Source organism: Bolinopsis microptera, chromosome 12 (genome assembly GCF_026151205.1).
Source record: "Bolinopsis microptera isolate Bmic1 chromosome 12, MBARI_Bmic_1.0, whole genome shotgun sequence".
Taxonomy (NCBI): Eukaryota; Metazoa; Ctenophora; class Tentaculata; order Lobata; family Bolinopsidae; genus Bolinopsis; species Bolinopsis microptera.
The window spans coordinates 6,166,778-6,189,410 of NC_087083.1; the positions used below are offsets into that span (position 1 = coordinate 6,166,778).

The window sequence follows — 22,633 nt, forward strand, 5'->3', positions numbered from 1 at the left end:
CTTAATTACACAAGCAGCCAGCAGGGAGACTGTACCGATTATTTTTCCCCAGTCCATGAAACTCTAACGAATTTAGAAAGGATCTAGATAAGTAGGAGTTTGTTCAATTCCGAGAGCAATTATATTTATAGCATAGCGAAATTTCTAATTTTAATCCGCATGTGTCAGCCAGTACAGGAGACAAGAAGTCTGGCTACTTTACGGCCGTTCCTCTGGGACCATCAGTAGAAGTAGCTTCTATCAGAACAGTGCCGTGGGAACAGAATTCCCGCCAAAATACCCGGTCTACCAAATAGTAATACAGATTGGAGTTCGAGTGTACGGTGTGCGGTGTGTTTTGAATTAGACTTGCGGCTTACCTAGTTGTTATCCTAATTGCATTATCATCGGTACATAACATAAATAAACTACTGGTAAGTTTAAATACCAAGTGCAAACGTGTTCAGTCGATCGACCCACTGAACAACTATAGAACTTCCAAGACCCTATTATTCTTTGGCCATATATTACGGCACGATCGATTGTTAGATGGTTAAAGTTAAACGACCAACGCTAATCTATACAATTCTAAAACTATGAGCTGGCACTTTAATCTAAAAATACACTTTTTATATTACTCCTGATTTTTACATTTCACGTAAAACATTGTCGCCACAGGTTGATCATGGACACTAACAGCTTAATTTGAGATAAATGACTTATGAGTTTCTCTAAAGTTAACTCTAAAGTTGTGCAGTCCAGTCATTTTTGGACATTTATGGAAATGAACCTGCAAATGTTCAGATACTAACGAAACTTTGCACAGACCTTCCCGAAGGTATGAATAAACGATTTTCGTTTGGAGACATTTTTTTGACAGTGGAGAAAACCCAGGAGGGCCACGCCCATATTGACCCAATAACGTAACCGACCCCTTGCTTCTGAAGGTCGTAGAGACTTCAAAATAGGCTTAAACGAAGCCACATATGCATGTTTATATAGGAGTTATTGAGCAACACATGGCCTAAAATCCATACTTTTCGAGAAATTCGCCAAAAACCATTTTGGGCGTGGTGCTGAGCCCATTTTCGATAGGATTGTGATAGAGTCTTTAGACAGGGTGCAAAAGAACCGCAATTAGCATATTAACATATGACTTACGAACAAACATAAGACTTAAAGTGCTTACTTTTTCAGTTATTGGCGAAAAACTGATTTTCGGTTCCAGAAATCATGCAAAACTATGGGTATCTGGTAAATTGGGCTATGAAGGCCCTAAAGGTTTTTAAATGTGTGCAAATTGTGCAGAATGGCCATGTTCATATACAACTTATGAAGCAACATGTACCCTAAATTACTTACTTTTCGAGTTATTCGGGGAAAAACATTGTATTATGTCCATTTTCTACCTGTAAAATACAGTCTCACGGGCTCCTCTGCGCGCGCAAGGGACTTCGTGACGTCATCGCCAAAATAATACAAACGCTATTTACACGCGTTAGAGAGCAGTTAGAGATTTAGGAATTTCGACTCGTTGCTTAGTTTGCTATTTGTCACAATCTGTCAAAATATGAGGATAACTTTTTTTTCAGTTAACTGGTCCTTTAACTCGTACAGTTTCAGAGGGATACAAGTTCTTGGCGAATTAGAGTACCACCACACTGGTGGAGACTATCAATCCCGACGACCCTCACGCTAGTCATCATTAGAGCGCTCTAGCTACTAGTAGTTAGGCAGCAAGTCATTAGATTTAGACTTGTAGTCAGCACTATATACCAGGCGTAGTTAGATCCTATACTGGTTCTGATAGGATGGAGCCTTTTAAAGTTTTAAATTGCGTAGACCTAGTGACTAGCTCGTAGGTACTCCTACCGGAGGTTCCTATATAACACACATAACACACATAACACACATAACACACATAACACACATAACACACATAACACACATAACACACATAACACACATAACACACATAACACACATAACACACATAACACACATAACACACATAACACACATAACACACATAACACACATAACACACATAACACACACAACACACATAACACATAACGCACATAACACACATAACACACACAACACACATAACACACATAATCTTACTATAAATAAAGCGAGACGATATATATGGATGGATGTGTTTACTATTTATCCGTACCATTTTACTGACACCACGGCATGATCTCAACTTTAACGCGACTTTCCGCAAAAACCGTAAAAGATGTACAACTGAAACTTTTTTGACTGGGTCAAATGCTTTAATGTTTAATGGCCTTCAATTAAGCCTTTAAAAAATTGGCCAAGGAATAGGAGTTTTAGAGCCCAAAATTTTGACCCCCAACATGGTGTCAAAAACGCGAATTAAATAGGTACCTAATAATTATTTTATTCTCTCGAGTCTTGACACCATTTTAGGGTTATACGGGTTCCTGCTAGTACACAAAACACACGTCACACGTGTGTGAACTGTGAATCAATCGCAATCACATACTGTATACCTTGATCAGCTAATACCAGTAGATACTACAGACTAATCAGCTAATTTACAAGTATTTACTTGTATTAGCTGATTAGTCTGTAGTATTCACTACTAGTAACATCACCAGTGATCATTACCACAGCGTATGTAAACACAGTGTTTATATGTACTGCCAGGTGACTGATCCTGTGTACTCTAAATAGACGAGGTAATACACGTGTAATAGACGAGGTAATACACGTGTAATAGACGAGGTAATGCAGTGTAATACACGTGTAATAGACGATGTAATACACGTGTAATAGACGATGTAATACACGTGTAATAGACGTGGTAATACACGTGTAATAGACGTGGTAATACACGTGTAATAGACGTGGTAATACACGTGTAATAGACGTGGTAATACACGTGTAATAGACGAGGTACTATAGAGTAGTGGGAGTGAGAACAAAGTGAGTATAACATACGATATACCCCTGTGTTACCCCTGTGTTACCCCTGTGTTACCCCTGGTTACCCAGGTTACCCCTGTGTTTATACTCAAACTGAGTCATTTCCTGATACGATATTAAGGACGCGGGTATCAAAACGAACTAACAAACGAACAAGCGTACAGGAGAACTAAAACACGCTATATAACATTAAGTGTAGTCGGCAATATTTTCCTATTAATCAAGAGCACAGAGGGTTTCCTAATGTAAACATTATATTACAATAGGCGATGTTGAGTAAATTGAACTTTTGAACTATTAGAGTATTAGAAACAACTATAGTTCGAGTATATCTCCAAAACTATTGGTTTTTTTCAAAAGCAATTATTTATAAGTTTCAGCATGAGATATATCAGTAGTAATATATAGTAATATATTGATAGCACTTCCAAAAGGTACTTCAGGACTCAGGTAGTATGTTGATTCTTGAACTCGCAAATCTAAGGGACGAACGCGAAAATTCAGGGGGGGGGGGCATTTATCGGATCATGAGACCAAATGAGGTTGCACCACTACTAACACACTGCTGACTGCTGACCATAACACCGATGCACTTTTAGAGTGAAACAATCCACACGGACATGACTAATTGTCACGTGGTCACTATATTCAGTGGAGTATTGTTGTACATCTGGCACAGTGCCAACACTGTATTGTTGTAGTGTTGTACATATGGCGCAGTGCCAACACTGTATTGTTGTACATATGGCACAGTGCCAACACTGTATTGTTGTACATATTTGAGCTATTGAAAGTGGGTGTGTTAACACAATAAGTGTCTTTTCAGATGTATATATACCTTATCGGTCATAATTATCACTGACATTACTGTCACTCTGAAGACCTTAGCGTGAATAATTATGTCCTTGAAAATAATATCTGTGGCAGTAAGGGGTCGTTCACATATTACGTAATCAGCCGAGGGGGGGTTTCAAATGCTTACGGTTGATCACGGGGGGGGGGGGGGGGTTTGATCGTTGATTACGTAATCAAAATTTTAATTTTTTACCGATTTTCGAAATACCAATTGGACAATTTTCGTTAATTATGTAATCAAAATTTTCGTTTTTTAAACCAATTTTCGTTTAGTAAGTGCTTTGCGATTATTTCATTCGTTAATCCGCTGTGATAGCTCAAAAATGGGGGGGGGGGGGGGGGGGGGTGTCTAATCTTGATTACGTAATATAGGAGGGGGGTTGGGTCTTGATTACGGGGGGGGGGGGAAGGGGGGCCAAACCTTGATTACGTAATATAGGGGGGGGGGTTCGGTCTTGATTACGGTTGATTACGGAGGGGGGGGGGTTAAAAATTGCCAAAATATTGATTACGTAATATGTGAACGACCCCTAACGTCCGTGAATAGTAAAGTCTGGTAATTATTTCCATTAATTTTAGTGTGTGTCAGTACAGTGTGTCCCTACATATGCGTAGATATGTGTAGCCGATTACTATATTAGCTTATTAGTAATAGTATACTAGGACAAATAAGATCACTCCTCAGTCACATATACTCCAGTAGCAGGGAATGGTTGAGTGTGCACTTCGATGTATACGATTTCTGACAACACAGGGTTGTTTGTTAGATCATTCTTAACCAAAATCGTTTAGGTACGCAATTTGTGTCGCTAGACATAACCCTACAGGGCAGATTTTCTAAATTACCCTCAGTCGCGTATACGAGATTTTTGTATTTCAGCTCCTGAAGGTCATAGAGACTTCAATTTTAGCTTAAAATTACCGCAATGGACATATTTATATACAAGTTATCAAGCAACATAAGGTCTCCAGTGCTTTGTTTTATAGATATTGACAAAAAACTGTTTTTTGGCTCAGCGAACCAAAAATGGGACTGAATTTTGGTAACTTGAACAAGGAAGATCGTAGAGACTTGAATTTTACCTTAAAATGAGCGCAAACATCACATTTATATACAACTTATAAAGCAATATAAGCCCTTTAATGCTTATTTGTTAAGATATTGACAAAAATCGGTCATTTTGGCTACAATACACGCGTGAGGAAAAATACCAAATTGGGCAACAACTTTGGTCTTTTTTTGACCAGTTTTGTGCTCAAGTTATTAAAATGTGCTTTGATGTTGTAGATCGGGTGTTTTCTTCCAATATGGGTTTCGGTATAAATCCGGAAGCACCCGGTTCATGGGTGATAGGGGTTAAAAACCCTAAAATGTCAGGCAATGGGCGAGACAATTGTCTGAATTTGGTTATAAAAACACTTGCACTCTTTGCTAGGGTTTGCTTTTTTCTGCTACATCGATCCGATTTCTAACTACTAATCATCCCCCTCTACATCATTCCCTTTTAGATACATGATTTCTATAAGTTCTTGAAGGTACATCCGGCGACCGGCATAATGTAAAGTCTATATCAAAGCATTTTAATGTGGTCTTAACAAGTTGCAAGATATTCAAGTTCACTAATAAAACAGAGATTGTAGGATATTCTTCTTTTACATATTGAGTAATTTTGGCTACACATGTGAGGAAAGATACCAAATTGGTTTACCAAACGAAGATTGTAGGTTATCTATTATTCTTTACATGATTATTGACGCAACTTCATAGTCAAACCTGTATTATTTTAAATATTTAATATTTATCCACACTCTCCATAAGAATATTATTGGGAGTCATTTTGTGGTTAAAATTCGATTAAATCAGTATTTCCAAGCAAAAAACTGCCCCAAATTTCTCCTCCGAATATGGTCCGCTAGTTCGAAATTTTAGCACTTATAAACGTTATTGTTAGACATTACATTAGTGTAATACCACTGAGACCAGATGTATAGTAATCTATTCAGATAAAGCGAAGGATGTGCATCTGAATGAAGAGAACTTTGCTGATCAAGAGAAAAGAATATGAAGAGATATCAGCAGCTGACAGAAGAGATTGCAAGCTCCAGACAGTAGCAGTTCGAGTTCGAGTTCGAGGCATTTACAACTGCAGCCTCCAAACCTTTATGAACCACCTGAACGTAAACACTAAAGAGAAAAAGGCCTGCATGAAGATCGCTGAAATTAGCATGAGGGCATCATACACCATCTATCTGTCCAGAAACACCATTATATGGACAGATGATTGGGAGTTAGTCCAGAGGCTAGTAATTGCATAGTAGGAGCGTATAGTGTTTGTAGAATGTAATTATTTTTACAAACTACCGTTCAAAACTTATAGATCAAGTGTTTGCCTACCCACAATTATATTACAACGTCGTGGGGTCAGTCGATATTGTTGCTAAAAATCAGGAGCAAGCGTCTTAAAACAGGATACCATGAATCTGTATAAGTTTCAAGTAGTTTCATTCTACGTTTAATATTATTATTGGGTCGTTTACGTTAAAGTTATATTTGGCCATTTTATAGCCTCCCCTCAAAAAGCCCACAATTACTCAATATGTAAAAGAATAATATCCTACAATCTCTGTTTTATTAGTGAACTTGAATATCTTGCAACTTGTTAAGACCACATTAAAATGCTTTGATATAGACTTTACATCATGCCGGATGTACCTTCAAGAACTTATAGAAATCATGTATCTAAAAGAGAATGATGTAGAGGGGGATGATTAGTAGTTAGAAATCGGATCGATGTAGCAGAAAAAAAGCAAACCCTAGCAAAGAGTGCAAGTGTTTTTATAACCAAATTCAGACAATTGTCTCGCCCATCGCCTGACATTTTAGGATTTTTAACCCCTATCACCCATGAACCGGGTGCTTCCGGATTTATACCGAAACCCATATTGGAAGAAAACACCCGATCTACAACATCAAAGCACATTTTAATAACTTGAGCACAAAACTGGTCAAAAAAAGACCAAAGTTGTTGCCCAATTTGGTATTTTTCCTCACGCGTGTATTGTAGCAAAAATGACCGATTTTTGTCAATATCTTAACAAATAAGCATTAAAGGGCTTATATTGCTTTATAAGTTGTATATAAATATGTCCATTGCGGTAATTTTAAGCTAAAATTGAAGTCTCTATGACCTTCAGGAGCTGAAATACAAAAATCTCGTATACGAGTATACGCGACTGAGGGTAATTTAGAAAATTTGCCCTGTAGGGTTATGTCTAGCGACACAAATTGCGTACCTAAACGATTTTGGTTAAGAATGATCTAACAAACAACCCTGTGTTGTCAGAAATCGTATACATCGAAGCGCACACTCAACTATTCCCTGCTACTAGAGTAATACTAGAGTTCAGAAAAAGAGTAAAACACTTATTAAAAAATCACCAACAATTTTCAAAATTTTTTGGAAATTTTTGGGCGGTCATGAGCGTGAATCATATTCATTATGTCCGTGAAAAATTTGGTCCGTGAAAAACTTGTCCGTGACAATTATAGTAATAAGGTAAGTGTATACATACTCACCCTGTATTATATACAGGGTTACCGTTAACCGTTAACCGTTAACCGTTAACCGTTAACCGTTAACCGTTAACCGTTAACCGTTAACCGTTAACCGTTAACCGTTAACCGCTAACCGTTAACCGTTAACCGTTAACCGCTAACCGTTAACCGTTAACCGTTAACCGTTAACCGTTAACCGTTAAACGCGGTATTTGATGTGGTATTTGATGTCATTTTGTTGTGGCTGTAATAACATGTTGTTAAACTATATACAGCTGTGATGTAAGACTTATGTTTAATCTTCAAATGCAAAGAATTCCACATCTTACTTAGAGAAGTCATATTATTTGAAGATTAAATTTGATTAATCGAGATATTATGTAAACTTGTTAAGATATGTTAAACCTACAGCAATTGTAGTAAAACAATAATACGTAAATTATCTGCAGTTAAATGGGCAAGTTTCTGAATAATCAAGTTACTGAGTCAAAATTCAAACGTCAACCCCTTTGACAGTTCATAATGATAATGATATCTGCACTATTGCGTCATGATAATATACAATATTACCTTATATGGGCATGGGCATCACGTGATAATCTCTTAAATAATCACCATTTAGAGCAACGTTGTAAATTGTGTCTGTTTGATGCAATCGATTTGTAAAATTACGTTAAACGCTAAATTGTAAACTTTTTGATTATTTCACCAGACTATATGATCAGAGGATCAAGCGTTTTAGTCACCCTTAAATGTGCGTCAACCGTGTGCGCGCAACCGTACGTCAAGTGACCACCTACAGATTACTGAGTTGCTCTTTCTCAATGCTACTGCTAGAGATGCAGATCTCCAAAATTTTTTAAACGTCTTGAAGTTGAACCGTTAACCGAGATCTTTTACTTTTTAAGTAAGCATTTAGATAATTACCCCCCCCCCCCCCCCCCCCCCCCAACTGAACAAAACACAAAATCTAACAAAATTGAAAAATCGGTGTTGTTTCACTCAAATTTTAATAAAAAATAACGTGATGCCTGCACTGTTTCATGTTTTTCCAATAATAAGACTATGATCACTACTCACTTGATATAATTGGAGATTATTGCAGCTTCACTTGAGTACCTGTTTAGTGTTTAATATAAAAAGCTAAAAAAAATGCAGTTCAATCGTTTAACCAAAAAAACTTCAACAACAGTGTGATGAATCTAAAATGTCAAAGTTCAGGCACTTTAATACTGACTCTATATTATGATCCTATACATCAAGTTCAACTCATTGACCGTTTTTTGTTCTACATATCGAATGTATAATTGATAACGCGTCCGTAATAATAATAATACAGTATAAACTAATTACAACACTACAAATCTATTACTATACATTTATTGAGTATTATGTAACGCGTAAACGCGATGGAAAAATTTTAAGCGGGTCCAAACCCAGGATACATTTAACATGCAGACTTTGTTGTAACTTATATGAAAAGCATTATAAATTATATTTAACATTATTATTATCTGTTTTATTTTACCTCGACTCGGAATACGGAAATTAGTGAGAGCTAGCAGATTAATTAATTGGTTAATTAATTAATTATATAAGTTAAAACATTTAAATTAATCAATATTGCTTTCAATTATCCTACTAGAGATCCCAGCTTATACAATACACGTAGTTTAATTTGTACTACTACTAAGTTATATGGTGCAACGAGGAGGACGTAAAAAAGTCAAAGTTGCAACGAGTAGGAAGTTGCTGATGAAGTTTAAGAAAGAAACATTGCTCAAAAGTTAATTAAATGCCTAAAACAATAATGATAAACCACAAAGCAATAAGAGCTGCACTACGGAGTATACCTTTAATAACTCAACACTTCACTTACGAATACCCACAACGTCTTGAATAGCCGAGTATTGGAATCGTAATACAAAAACAATGGTAACAATCACATGGCACTGGCAAGAAGTGACGACAGAGTTTTTAAAAGTAATCATTTACAAAGTTCCTTTGCGGTCCACAATCTACTAATATTGGAAAGAATAAACTGGTAAAAGGCTCTCCAGCAAGTATAGATATGACCACACTGTCTATAACTGGTAAAAAGGCTCTCCAGCAAGTATAGATATGACCACACTGTCTATAACAACATGAAAGAGACAACAGTGTGTCTAGCTTCACTCTCTTATATTACTAATTCCCTGCCACTGCTTCATGTGGTGTTATCACGTGACATTGAGGTGTTATCACGTGACATTGAGGTGTTATCACGTGACATTGAGGTGGTATCACGTAATTCAGTGCTTAACCATTGAAATTTGAAAATTCTAGTCCGGTTCGACGTATAAATTATGTCCAAGAATATAAGGTAATTATACAATATACATTGTAGATTTTACATTCCCCACCTCCTATAATCTAAATCGAAACTTCTAAGCATCTAGAAGATGCTAGGTCAGCTTGTCCTGGCGTATAAACTATAATCTACCTGTATCTCTATAATCAATTCTAATGTGAAATATGGTTTGTATTAAGCAAAAAAACACATAATAGAAAGTCCAAATATTGTAAAAGTGTGTGATAATCATGTATTTAACTCAGAATTACAGGCAATGTTTTTATACAGTTATCACTCATATTTAAAAGAAGCACAGTACAGTAAGCTAAAAGATCTTCAATCCTAAATTTCCATTAATCCTATAAACAGTTCGTTTTATATCCTAACTTTTCACACATCACTCCTCTTTTGATATTTCACCAGCATCCCCTCGTCCCCAAGCACGTGATCTACGTGAACTACAACACGTGATATACAACACGTGATCTACGTGATCTACGTGATCTACAATACACGTGATCTACAACACGTGCTCCTCAATCTCCAGCTCCAAAACACGTGCTAAGATGTTAATCTACACTCCTTGTGAATACCATGTGTTGCCTCAACCCGTCTGCGTATTCTGTTTCGTACTTTATACTTACTCCCACCCAATACGCTGCATTCTGAAGAACGTGTTTAAAATGTGTTAAAAATTTGTTAAAAATTTGTGAAAAATGTGTTAAAAATTTGTTAAATATGTGTTAAATATGTTGAAAGGTGTCGAAATGTGCTGAAATGTGTTGAAATGTGTTAAAATGTGTTAAAAGGTGTTGAAATGTGTTGAAATGTGATTAATTTTATTTTAGCACAGTCTCATTAATAGCATAAAATAAAACAAACCTTATCTTTATGCTTTCTAAGAAAAGCTATAGCAAGATCGTGGAGAAGTCTGTTGAAGTCAGATTTGTTTTTTGTACCTTTCTGATTACCATCCAGCTTCATGATACTTCTCAGATGATATTCTGTCTGCGTAAGTGTAATGACGTTTTAAAATTAATAATTTTCATAATTATTGTAATTAGTTTAAGCAATTTAAAACATCATAGTTTTGTGATAACGTTCTAACTGTGGTGAGTTTTACAGTCTTTATAAGTTAAGTATTATAATTACTATTATCATAATTATTATAATTAGTTTTAAAACTTTAAAACATCATAGTTTTGTGATAACGTTTTAAGTGTGATGATGACGTTTTCTTTAGTTAAGTTAGTGGCAGCTTTAAACATTATAGTTTTGCAACATTATTGCTAGTCATGATCTAAATTAAAATTACCTTACCAGACATATTTAAATGGTACGAAAGTCGATGGTTTTTCGATAAAAAAGCACCATATTTTCGGACTACCAAAAATTAGGTCACCGTCATTATTGTCCTGTTGCTTGTATGATGCCGACGCTCCATAAAATTTGTCCACTATGTCGGTCACACTAAGGGGTAAAAGGAGTCAACTATCTTCCTCGTTGGAAAGACCACTTCGGGCACTGACCAATAAAGTGGTTCATTGTCTCTTCCATGAGACAGTGTGGACAAGTTTTATGGATAGTTGTCGGCTTGAGCTTGTTAAGATGGTAGTTTAATTCACAGTGTCCAGTGAGAAATTGTGTCACTGTTCTTGTGCTCTCTTTACCAAGTTTTGAGATTGATCTGTTGGGCAACGTTATCAATTTTTTCCTCATTTTCCGATGACTTATACTCCGCAGTGCTCCTTTCCATAATGTTTTTGAGATTGGAAGTAGCACTTGGGCGGAGTCCAAGTTATCAGAGCCTTTTTTGGCAAGATAGATGGTGTTATCACGTGACATGATAGTGTTATCACATGACATTATAGATTGGAAGTAGCAGTAGTGTTATCACGTGACATTTGCATATTTACCAGAGTAAGTTCCCCCGTATCAAGGAACGCGTGAGCTAGTCTGATATGAGCTTTGTTCTGGATAGCAGAGTTCTCCGACCGAGTGGCTAACTCAAAGTTAGTTACAGCTTTCATTCTCTCTCCGGAGAGCCACAGTGTTTCTGCTAAGTCAAATACTGCTTCTCTGTTTGCTCCACGGCTTAGTTTTACTGTGGGTGGAAAAATGTGTTAAAATGTGTTAAATATGTGATAAATATGTGTTAGATATGTGATTAAGATGTGTTTAAGTCAAATACTGCTTCTCTGTTTGCTCCACGGCTTAGTGTTACTGTGGGTGGAAATTCTGTTGAGGGAAAAAACATAGAAAAGTAGAACTTTATAAAATGATAAAACACTAATTTAATATCAATGTATCAAGAAAAAACACACTCTAGAAGTATTATAGAGTCTATATTAAGAGAAACTTTGAGGATTATCTGTATTTATATAACTGTATAATATACATAATTTTAATAATATAACTGTATAATTTATATAATTATGCCTGCTGTAGAGAGGATATCAATAACTTGCTCTAATGTAACCAGTCGAGGTGGTTCCTTTGGTCTCTCACTCGCTGCTTGTTCCTGTAACTCCAACTATTGGATTTGTGGTTTGAGAAATGGCTGGTGAACAATATCTCCTTATATGGGCATCACGTGACGTAATGTCTCCTTATATGGTAAAACAAGTTTTTTCTGACACGTGACAGCGGTTGACCAACCAGGCTTCAGTGTATTGAACAAGTCACCCTCAGAATTACTGTCACGTTTCAAAACAAATTGTATTATCCCAATTTCCTCACGTTTAGGATCGGATGAAAATATAAATCTTAAATCGTGTCTTACAAGGCTAGTTCTTTGAATTATGCTTTGGAAGCGTTCTCTTTTGAAGGTGAAAGTGGTTTCGGTTATATACATTTTTATTTGTTTGTATGCGTGTTTGTTAGTTTGTTTGTATGCGTGTTTGTTAGTTCGTTAATTTGGTTGTATGTTTAAGAGTCTTACCTCGGTAAGAGTATTTTGTTGGTCCAATTCTACCGCTTCCTTTGGGGGTTTTGTGGTCTTTTTAGCGCCCCGCCCCTTTTCTTTAATATCTGGCTTTTTTGCTTCCTCTTGAATGATGGTGCTTTGTGTCTTGGCGAATAATCCTGAAATAAATCTAGGAAATAAATTTAATCCACTGTTTTCTGACACTCACAGCATAACATTTATTTATTTTTAATAGTAATAACTTAATACTTAATGTAATTAGTTAGATAATTAATTAACTCCCAACTTGACAGTAATATATTACACTTATATATAAGTGTAATGTCCGGATAATACTAGTGAAACAACAATTACGCTCCCACTAAATCGCTCGCCCAAATTTTAGGAAATTTCTTGTGAAAAGGCCCTGAGGGCATCGTGATAGTCATCTAATTCGGTGTATACCGAATCACCCCCCATGCAGACGTAAGGTAAAAATGCTTCCCTGAAGAGTTAAGGGCAAAAAACCGTTTTCTTCACGTGACAGGCTAATAAAACATGAATTCGATTGTTTAGGGCTCGGGTTAGGGTTAGGGTTGTGGTAAGGGTTATGGATAGCTTCAGGGTTATGGTTAGGGTTAGGGTTGGGATTAGAGTTTTTGTAAAACCGTTTTGTACGGCTGCAAAACCATAAAAACCAAAGTCACGTGAAATTTTTGGGCGAGCGAATTAGTAAAAGCCGTAATGTCCGGATTATATTATTGAAACTCAAACAACAATTACCTTGTTTGTAGACTTCGTGCATGTCAGGGTTTGCTTTAAAGAAGGTAGCTCGCATTGCTAGAGCCAATAGATGGTACACCTGTGGTAGTTTTAATATTAATCCCACTAATAAAAAGGTACATATTGATTAATTGAGAAAATTGGCCAAGAAGTGACCCTTTGCTGATGTCAATTTCTGCTCAATTTCAGCTCGCAAATGGAATTGAAAACTCGCGGTTTTTGGGATCAAGGTTGCAGAAAAATACTGTATAGAAAAGAAAGCATTTTTAGAATTTCGATTTAGGCTTGAAATTTTTTATAATTAACGTCGGGAGTAAAGTAAAATTAGCAACAAAACGTTTTTCATCACAAATCATATAATTATAAATATAAGCGAGAAGTTTAGATTTAATTATGATCATTAAAACCGCTGCTAAAAGTAAAATCTGAGGTATTGTTATCCTACACCAACTTGTTATCGCAATGTGACATGTGACCATCAACTCAATTTGCCAAGTTTCGAATATATTGTAAGTACAGACCTATTAAACTTATTTTTACTAAAATATTCGGCACTATCGAACAATTTTATTCTATTACAAAAAATTCCCGTACTATCAAGAATATTCTCAGAGGCATAATTAGACAAGACACAACTTGTTTCACGTTTCGACTTGTATCACGTGGTGACCCCCACTGTCGCTTCACTATAGTAGAGTTTCGACGATACAGGGGGAGCCGCGCACTCGTGCGCGGCGGCCGGTCATACAACGTATGACAAGTTTCGACTTTAACCCAGGAAGGGAACTGAACTGGGACACGCGCTATATTTATAACCTCTGGTAAAGATTAACGATAAATCGGAATTTGTTGTTATTTTGTAACTATATATAACGTCAATAAATTTTAAATAGCAGATATAAATTAAAATATCTGTAATAAGCAGTGTTGCATGTAGTGTTACGTTTAGTGTAACTGTTAGTGTTACGTTTAGTTTTACTTGTAGTGTTACGTGTTGTGTTAGGAGGAAAGATTTGTAATTGGACACCAACGAGTTTATGAAGTTGTAGCGCGATGCGTTACTGTGCCTGGCTAGATCGGCAAAATGCGCTACTGTGCCGCGCCGAGCTGCCATGAATTTACATTACCTGAGGACTCCAGGCTATTATGTTCATTAACATAAAGATTTGGCGGAATGACAGGCTGAGCGCGGCCCAGTAAGAATTTACATTGTCAATTAAATGAAGGAGAGCGACATATTATTATTAATATAATAGTAACTTTAATATAATAGTAACTTTACGTCACTGATGTCATTTATGAAAACTACTTGCTTTGCTCCTAAATCACGGACATATTAAATACGAGGATGTGGAAACATGCTTTCTCAAAATTTTGAATTAGCTCAAAGATGGAAGTAGATAAAATACCTTCGAGTTCGGTTTCTTCTGAAGAGCCCTCTCAAAGATAGAAATAGCGCTGGGTTCTCCTTCCAATATCCCTAACTTTAAATATTCTTCCCCGATCATACACAGGATATCTGGAGCACAATCTGTCTCCATTACCTGGTATGGCATATTTAAAAATAGTTCATGACATATTGAAAAGTTTAAAAGTTTAAAGAGATTCTGTTTCCTCATCACACTAGAGACCGATTAGATTTAAAAATTACGTCGGAAGAGTAGATGTGTGGGAATATTAAAGAGTTTAAAAACACAGACGTAAGTAATACAATTAATGCTTTTAGATAGTAATTTTAAAATCTATAAAGTTATAATCAAGATCTTAATTCTTGATTATTCTGAGGCATACATAGTACGACTTCAAACTCAACAAGAACAATGATAGGTCAACTGTAATATTGCTCATTGATCCATATTTAACTTTAAGGCTGTACTTGTAAATTTATAATCTACCAATTGACGCGCGCCGAGTTGAACTCGTCGACAGTCTTGAAACTCGTCGACGGTCTTGAAACAAGTATTTTACGAGTATCACCCGTTAAGGCTGTACCTGGGTGAAAATCCTGTCGGCCTCTTCATCCCCATTAGATTCAGGTAAAACTATAAGTATCAACTGGTTTTTAGCCTTGGCGTGGTATATCCGCGCCATCGTGAAATCCTCACACTTTGACAAAACCTTTTTAAACAAATCGAGAGATCGATTGAGATACCTGCAAACGTTATTTTGTTCAAGTATTTTTGATGAAATACCAGAAATTGCATTCCGTTTAAGTTTATGTGTGAGCGGAGACATATGTTAATTTGTTTTTTCTTCAACTGTTAAAAACCACCGAGTTAAACTTTTTGTTGTAAATATTCGTTTCATACTCAAATAATTCAAATTGGCACAGCTTCAAAAATAATTACTAAGTTACCAAGTTAAAAAATTACTAAATTACTAAATTGCTAAGTAGCCAAGTTACTAAGTACTTAAATTACTAAGTTAGCAGGTTACTTCGTTACTAAGTTACCAATTTATTAAATCATCAAGTTTCCTTACTAAGCTAAAAAGTCACCAAGTTGTATACTCACTTGAAGCCACTGATGCGACCTTCATGTTTTGACATATCGTACAACACTACAGCTAAACCGTAGCAGCCTATCAAATTATCTGGGTCCAGGTTTAGACACTCTTTATATTCCCTCGCAGCAGCGCAGTTTAATCCAAACCACTGACGGGGATTGAAACAATGGTTTAGCAAACACGGTTAATTAATAAATATTAATAATTATTTATTTAAAACTCCATAATGAAGCTGATCTCTTCGAAAAATATTCTGCGAGCAGAAATTGTAGTGATTACCTTTCACAAAGACGTTCGAAATTGTGTACAGTACAACTTTGTTATAATTTGCATCGAGGGAGGAAAGAATTTATTGAGGCGCATTAACACATATCGTTTCTATTGTAAGCAGTTCTGCAGGGTTACCTGCACATAGGTTTGTGTTTGAAGATAAAATAATTCGCTTAAAAACCGCGTTATTATAGCGAGGTCCGTGTTATACTTATAACGAGGTCCGCGTTGTGGTACTGACAAAAATTTAAATTATATTTATTATCTAGAAGATTACAGAAAAGTATAAAAACAAGATAATGGTAACTTTAAAAAGTAGAGAATAGTTGCCTGATAAAAGTGTCCCATTTCTGCGTGAATCTGACTGGAGCTGGATTGGTTGGTTGTTTTACATATTCTGTATATATCCGAGATTATCCTCTCAACCTTACAACGTTTAGTAAGTCAATTAATTTGGTGACATTTCATCAGCATTTATAAAGAAAATCTGAATGGGAATCTAGCAGAACCTGAATCTAGCAGTTTGATATTTGATTAAGTGATATGTGTGTCATAATGTTGTTATTGTTAATTTTAACAACTTATAGTAAATCTGCCCACAGTTTTGAAAAAAGATTCAAGCAATTTCAAAGTACAAATTTCAAACTTTTAAAAAACACTTTTTTAACTAAATCTCACCTCTGTATAATTGTTGATTTTTAAAGCAAGATAAGCTTTGTTTGATAAGCATACCACATTCTTCTCATCCAGCTTAGTTACATTCCGAAAACATTGCGCCCCTTTTTTACCTTTGAAAGTCTATTATTGATTAAACAAAATTCGATATAACATGATTTAGTTAAACAAATTGGATACATTATGATTTGAATAAGCAGAATCTAATAAAAACATAATTAATTTTTTATAGTTTACTTTATCTGCCGGTTGCACCCTTCGTTTACCTTCTCAAGTATGCTAACTTAATAAAATTAATTTACATCGCACAGCCATTGATCTTAAACTTAAACAAATAATTTATTAAGGAAGCACTGTGCTCCTCGATTACTATTTTAACTTAATCATTGATGCGAAAACTTAAACAGTCAGTTTTCCGGGAAATACTGTAGCCTTCGTTTACCTTTTTAACTGTATTATGGATAACCAGCTGTCGGTTTATCAAGATTAAAGGATAATATTTAAAATTCCAAACATTTCTTTTTAAAGTGGTATGCTTTTAGCGGTTCCAACTTAATAAAGCAGCATACCTTGTTAGACTTTTAATAATTGTCTCGCGTTGTTGATTGAAATATTGCATTGTAAAATGTAAATTCATTTCAGTAATTTACAGTCGTGACGCTGACAACATACTTTTATAAAATAAATATTGTCCGTTAAAATTATTGACCGTTAGGAATATGACCGAATGCCCACTCAACCGGCATACTTTAACGATCATGAATTTGACTGCTATCGGAGATTTCCAAAGAAGGGGTAGCCGACTAGTGACTACCCCTTCCTTGGAAATATCCGATTAGTTAAAATTAATACAGATCTCTTCTCTTACTGCATGCTGTAATAATGTCAACTGAACTCTGCCCAATTTTTCGATAGATATCTACAGTCTAAATGGCCATGGAAACAGTATGACCGTTAAAAATACCGACTGTTAAAAATATGGCCGCGGGATGGCCCAAACAGCGCTATTTTACAACCACCATAATATTAACGAGTATTAGAAATTCAGTTACATGACATTAACAATTACGAACATACATCTGATGTCTGAAACATCACAATAACATCAAAGACAACGTAACGTTACATTCTCCTTGGTGTGACGTCACACCCCCTCTTGTGTGACGCCACATCCTCTCTTGTGTGACGTCACACCCTCTCTTGTGTGACGTCACACCCTCTCTTGTGTGACGTCACACCCTCTCTTGTGTGACGTCACACCCTCTCTTGTGTGACGTCACACCCTCTCTTGTGTGACGTCACACACTCTCTTGTGTGACGTCACACCCTCTCTTGTGTGACGTCATACTTAAAACATCACAATAACATCAAAGACAGCGCTAGACAATGGGCGATTATGTACGGCCCTAAACGGCCTCTAAATAGCCTCCAAGTCCATACGGCGTCTAAATAGATAAAATAATATAAGTAATGGTTAAATGAACTTACCGTTTCCCTTAGCGCACTCAATGAACCCGATCAGATTTATCAGCACAGGCTTGAAGAAGGCCGGAAGAGTCTCCATTTTAAAGAGGATCTCATTGTGAACATATGCTAGTCTGTTTTGGTCCTGAAATTAATATGGTAGTCTGTTCTGGTCCTGAAATAAATATTTTAGTCTTTTTTGGTCCTGAAATTAATATGCTAGTCTGGTTTGGTCCTGAAATTAATATGCTAGTTTTTTTTTGGGACTGAAATTAATATGCTAGTCTGTTTTGGTCCTGGAATTAATTAAATTCGTTTACTTTTGGATTATAGAATTGAAAAATACAGTCTAAACATAACTTTTAGAATAAGTTAAACAAATGTCGGTTAGAACTTAGACTCTTTGTAGTGAAACCTGTGTTAAACTAGAAGAAAGAAGATCGCAAAACATTGCTCTCAAAGCAATATCTTTGAAGTGGTTTTGTTATTTATAATTTTATTGTCAACTTGTTTTAAATGTGGTTAGAATTTAGAACCTCCTTGATTTGATCGAGATGCTAGATGAGTTAAGATAGAGAAAATGAAAGAGATTTGACAAAATAAAATTCTTGGTTACAAGAAATAGAAAACGATGAAACATAGACATTTATCAGTTCCTAAATTTTAAAATGGAAAAGAAACCTGATAAAAGTAAAACACATTAGAATTTTCAAATAAATCAAGAAAATTGTAGATTTTATAGACGATCTCAAATGGCGTCTCTATAAGTCGTAAAGATAAACAAATACAATTCTAACGCTGTTACTAACGAGGTATAAAAATGTAACTCATGTATTTATTAGTTACTTAGTTACTTATCAATTTGTTTGTGTAACTAGCACTTACCTCCATTTATTATAGTGCAACTTATTGCATTATAAGTAATTAATTAGTTAACTAATACAATTAGTTAATTAGTGTAATTTAACAGTACTTACCTTTTCAATCTTGTGGTTGAAGTGACTCGGTAGTCTTTCTAGTTCAGACTGTAGCTCAAACTTATGTTCATAATTAACACTTTGTTTCGAAACCATTTCGTCTTTTTTATAACTAATTAATTAATTATGATTAATACGTTAATTATGGTAGAAGTAATGCAACTTTAGTGATGAAGATAATGATGCCAATAGTAAATAAATATTAAATTCTAACTTTTATTACACGATTCGACATTAAAAATGTACCCAAAATAATGTACATTTAACAGAAATCGAAACATTTTTATAAGTTTAAACTAAATATTTGGGCAAAATATGGTCGTGATATTTATGAGGAATCAATCAAAATGTTTTAATCACCTAATATTATTTGTAATTTTTAGTATTATGTAATGGGATGGAAGTGCTTTGACCAGGTGTAGACAATCACACCCCGGCTCCATAATATGAAAGACTTGTTTTAATTCTAAATGAAAAGCTCAAATACAATTTTTTCCAACGAATTTCTAATACTCTAATAAATATGCTATATTCTTAAAATTAAATCCAAAAAGAGCATGTTGCCCTTATCGCAGCAAAAAACGTGACAATCAAAGACTTTGAACACAAGCCACAAAGCATTAAACGTAAATAAAAGCTGTGATAGACTTATGTAACTGTAAATCACTGACTTCAAAGCAATTATTTTAAAGTTGAGTTTAAGGGCAATTTCAGTTCTTGATCAGTATCACATGCAAATAATGCAAGAGAAAGTTTGTAAAACTAGAAATTCCAAATCGGAAATTTCTTCGCATGCATATGTCATTTGCGCGTTCAATGCTCATATAGAACTTAAATGTTCGATATTTTAATCGCATTAATTAAAAAACATATGGGAAATTTTGATCGTATTAAAAGAATGATCGATATGAGTTCCAAGTTCACATGAATGATTATATTGTTCATGATTTGGATATGAATCAATGTTTTGACTGGCGATGATTTATGAAGTTTGAATCAATTTTTGAGAAAGTGATAGGTGTCTGCGATACGTTTTTTTTAACAACCTGATATAATAATATCAGCAATGAATTGTGAATATGGAGAATATCATACCTATTTATATGATGATATAATTACCAATCTCACTTCTCGTTATCAAATATCACAGGATCTGTACAGTGTTAGAAGATTCGAGGTCTTAGCTGAACCTGCAGAACTTCAGATTCAGTTTCGTGGTGGACTTTATCAACGGAATGGACTACTTACATAACTAACATAACTCACATAACTCATATAACTTACATAAATTACATAAATTACATAACTAACATAACTTACATAACTTACAGTTACATAACTTAAATAATCTACATAACTTCACCCACAATCCACATGCGTTCTCATATGTTGCTTAAGTCCACGAACGTTCTCATCACCGTTTGCAATACGACTTTATGCAAATAATAATTTAGCACCTCTCCGCAAGCAATCCTTGGTACTATTTAGTATTTAGCACCTGAAACCATAATGCTATAATGGTACTATTTAGTATTTCACCTGAAACCATAATGCTATAATGGTACTATTTAGTATTTAGCACCTGAAACCATAATGCTATAATGGTACTATTTAGTATTTCACCTGAAACCATAATGCTATAAGTATAATGGTACTATTTAGTATTTCACCTGAAACCATAATGCTATAATGGTACTATTTAGTATTTCACGCACGAGCACTGCAACTTATCCGACTATAATATGTACTGCTCTTTCATAAATGTACATATTTCACGAACATGCTCCTGCTGATGGAAACAAAGAATTTCCTGACCACAAACTTTAAAACTTTACTCTCGCCACTTGGTTTTATTTGTGAAATAAGTATTTTGGAACAATCCTCCAAAAATATTTTCCTGAATATCAGCTCTTATAGTCCATGGTTTCTGCTGGTTGGACAAGTTTGTTTTTTGTTCCACAAACATTTTATCGATTTTTTCCATCCAACAATTTTTTCCTAAAAAATTGTCGGAGGTCGCTAAATTTTAAAACCTCTAAAATTTTGGCCCCTCGTGAAGAAATTTATTCCTACACCCCTGGTACTCCTAGTGTGTTGAGTTTCAGTTGGTCAGAGATGTCCAGCAATAGTCTAGTATGAATTAATACCAGTGTTACCTGGGGACCTCAGGCTATAATTATGTTCATAAACATAATAGAGATTCGGCGGAATGACAGGCTGAGCGCGGCCCAGTAAATACCAGTGCTGTTAAGCACTTTGAGTTCAGCCTGGGAATCTGAGAATAAGTTAATGGTTGAGGTTGTTCCTAGGTTATCATTGATCCAGATACTTGCCATGTGGAGCGCAAGCCAAGCTGTCTAAGTTTAATGAGTTCTGGCAATTTGATATCGCAAGTCTGGGGGTACGCCTCTGTGTACGAGGATAAAGATGTGATTCAGAATTCCTTTCCGCCTTTGGGTAAAACATTATATCTTCCCACTTAAGACGAATCACCAAAATGGAGAACACTGGACGGAAAATTCAAGAAACTAAGAATAACTGTAAGGGTTATAACTTATAACACCGCTTTTATGAAATATGGCCCTGTTCCTCCAGGATCTTCTTCTCACGAACTTGGTAATCACGTGGTAATCACGTGTATTCACGCGGTAATCACGTGCTCAGTCCAAGACACATAAAGCACTAATCTAATTCTAACCATACATTTTGCTGTACAACTGATTAACTGGTGTTTGTCGTTGTTACACTGATCTTAAAATAAGATTTCGTTGCAATTTATCAATTAGTAGATCATGATTCATGATGCTCTCGACGAAATCCTTACTCTATAGTCAATAGTAATACGTAAATAATAAAATCAAAGATTTAAAGAAATTCCATATTATAATGAAATAATATAATTAAAGATTTGTCTCCTAAGGGACTTGTCACCCTCACGTAATATTTCAAATGTTTGGCTCTGTTTAAACAATATGGTTACTTAATGAATGTAATACTTTTTAGTTGTGAATTTAGTTTAAATTTCTTAACAACCACGTACAATGCTCCCACTTCCTTATATCATTAATTCTTTACAAGCCTAAATCTGACCACTCCCCCTCGAGTTGTAACTCCCTAAGTCCGCTAAAATGGATTGTTCTAAAGTCACGATCCCCAATTACTGCTTGTCAATCCACGTGGCAATCGAGCATTGTCAATCCACGTGGCAATCGATAATTTTGATCTTGGAATTTTGAACTCCAAGGCGACGACGTGCATTTTTTTCAAATATGTCAAATATTATTTGTATTAAGAATAATTGTTTGTCTCTCCACTCTCGAGCGTTGTAACCACATCTGATGTAAAGCCTAGCAGATCAGTATCTCTGAATATGT

General features: G+C 35.3%; 1 protein-coding gene across 2 annotated transcripts; it reads right to left on the bottom strand.

Moving 5' to 3' along the window:
• Positions 1–9,894: 9,894 nt before the first annotated feature.
• LOC134824281 (uncharacterized) lies at positions 9,895–19,372 on the bottom strand. 2 transcript variants are annotated; one of them, XM_063836087.1, is made up of 13 exons: positions 19,260–19,372; positions 18,307–18,427; positions 16,822–16,931; positions 16,474–16,569; positions 15,882–16,021; positions 15,361–15,520; positions 14,778–14,912; positions 13,369–13,447; positions 12,622–12,764; positions 12,120–12,201; positions 11,597–11,784; positions 10,563–10,688; positions 9,895–10,345 (listed from the first exon to the last, which is right to left on the bottom strand). In XM_063836087.1, the coding sequence occupies exons 1-13, from the start codon at positions 19,353–19,355 to the stop codon at positions 10,250–10,252; spliced, it is 1,572 nt and encodes a 523-aa protein (XP_063692157.1). In that variant the 5' UTR covers positions 19,356–19,372; the 3' UTR covers positions 9,895–10,249. The 2 variants fall into 2 exon arrangements, with proteins under 2 accessions (XP_063692157.1, XP_063692155.1); XM_063836085.1 differs by having other exon boundaries at positions 10,166–10,345; positions 12,120–12,213; positions 19,260–19,367.
• Between the last annotated feature and the right edge of the window lie 3,261 nt (positions 19,373–22,633).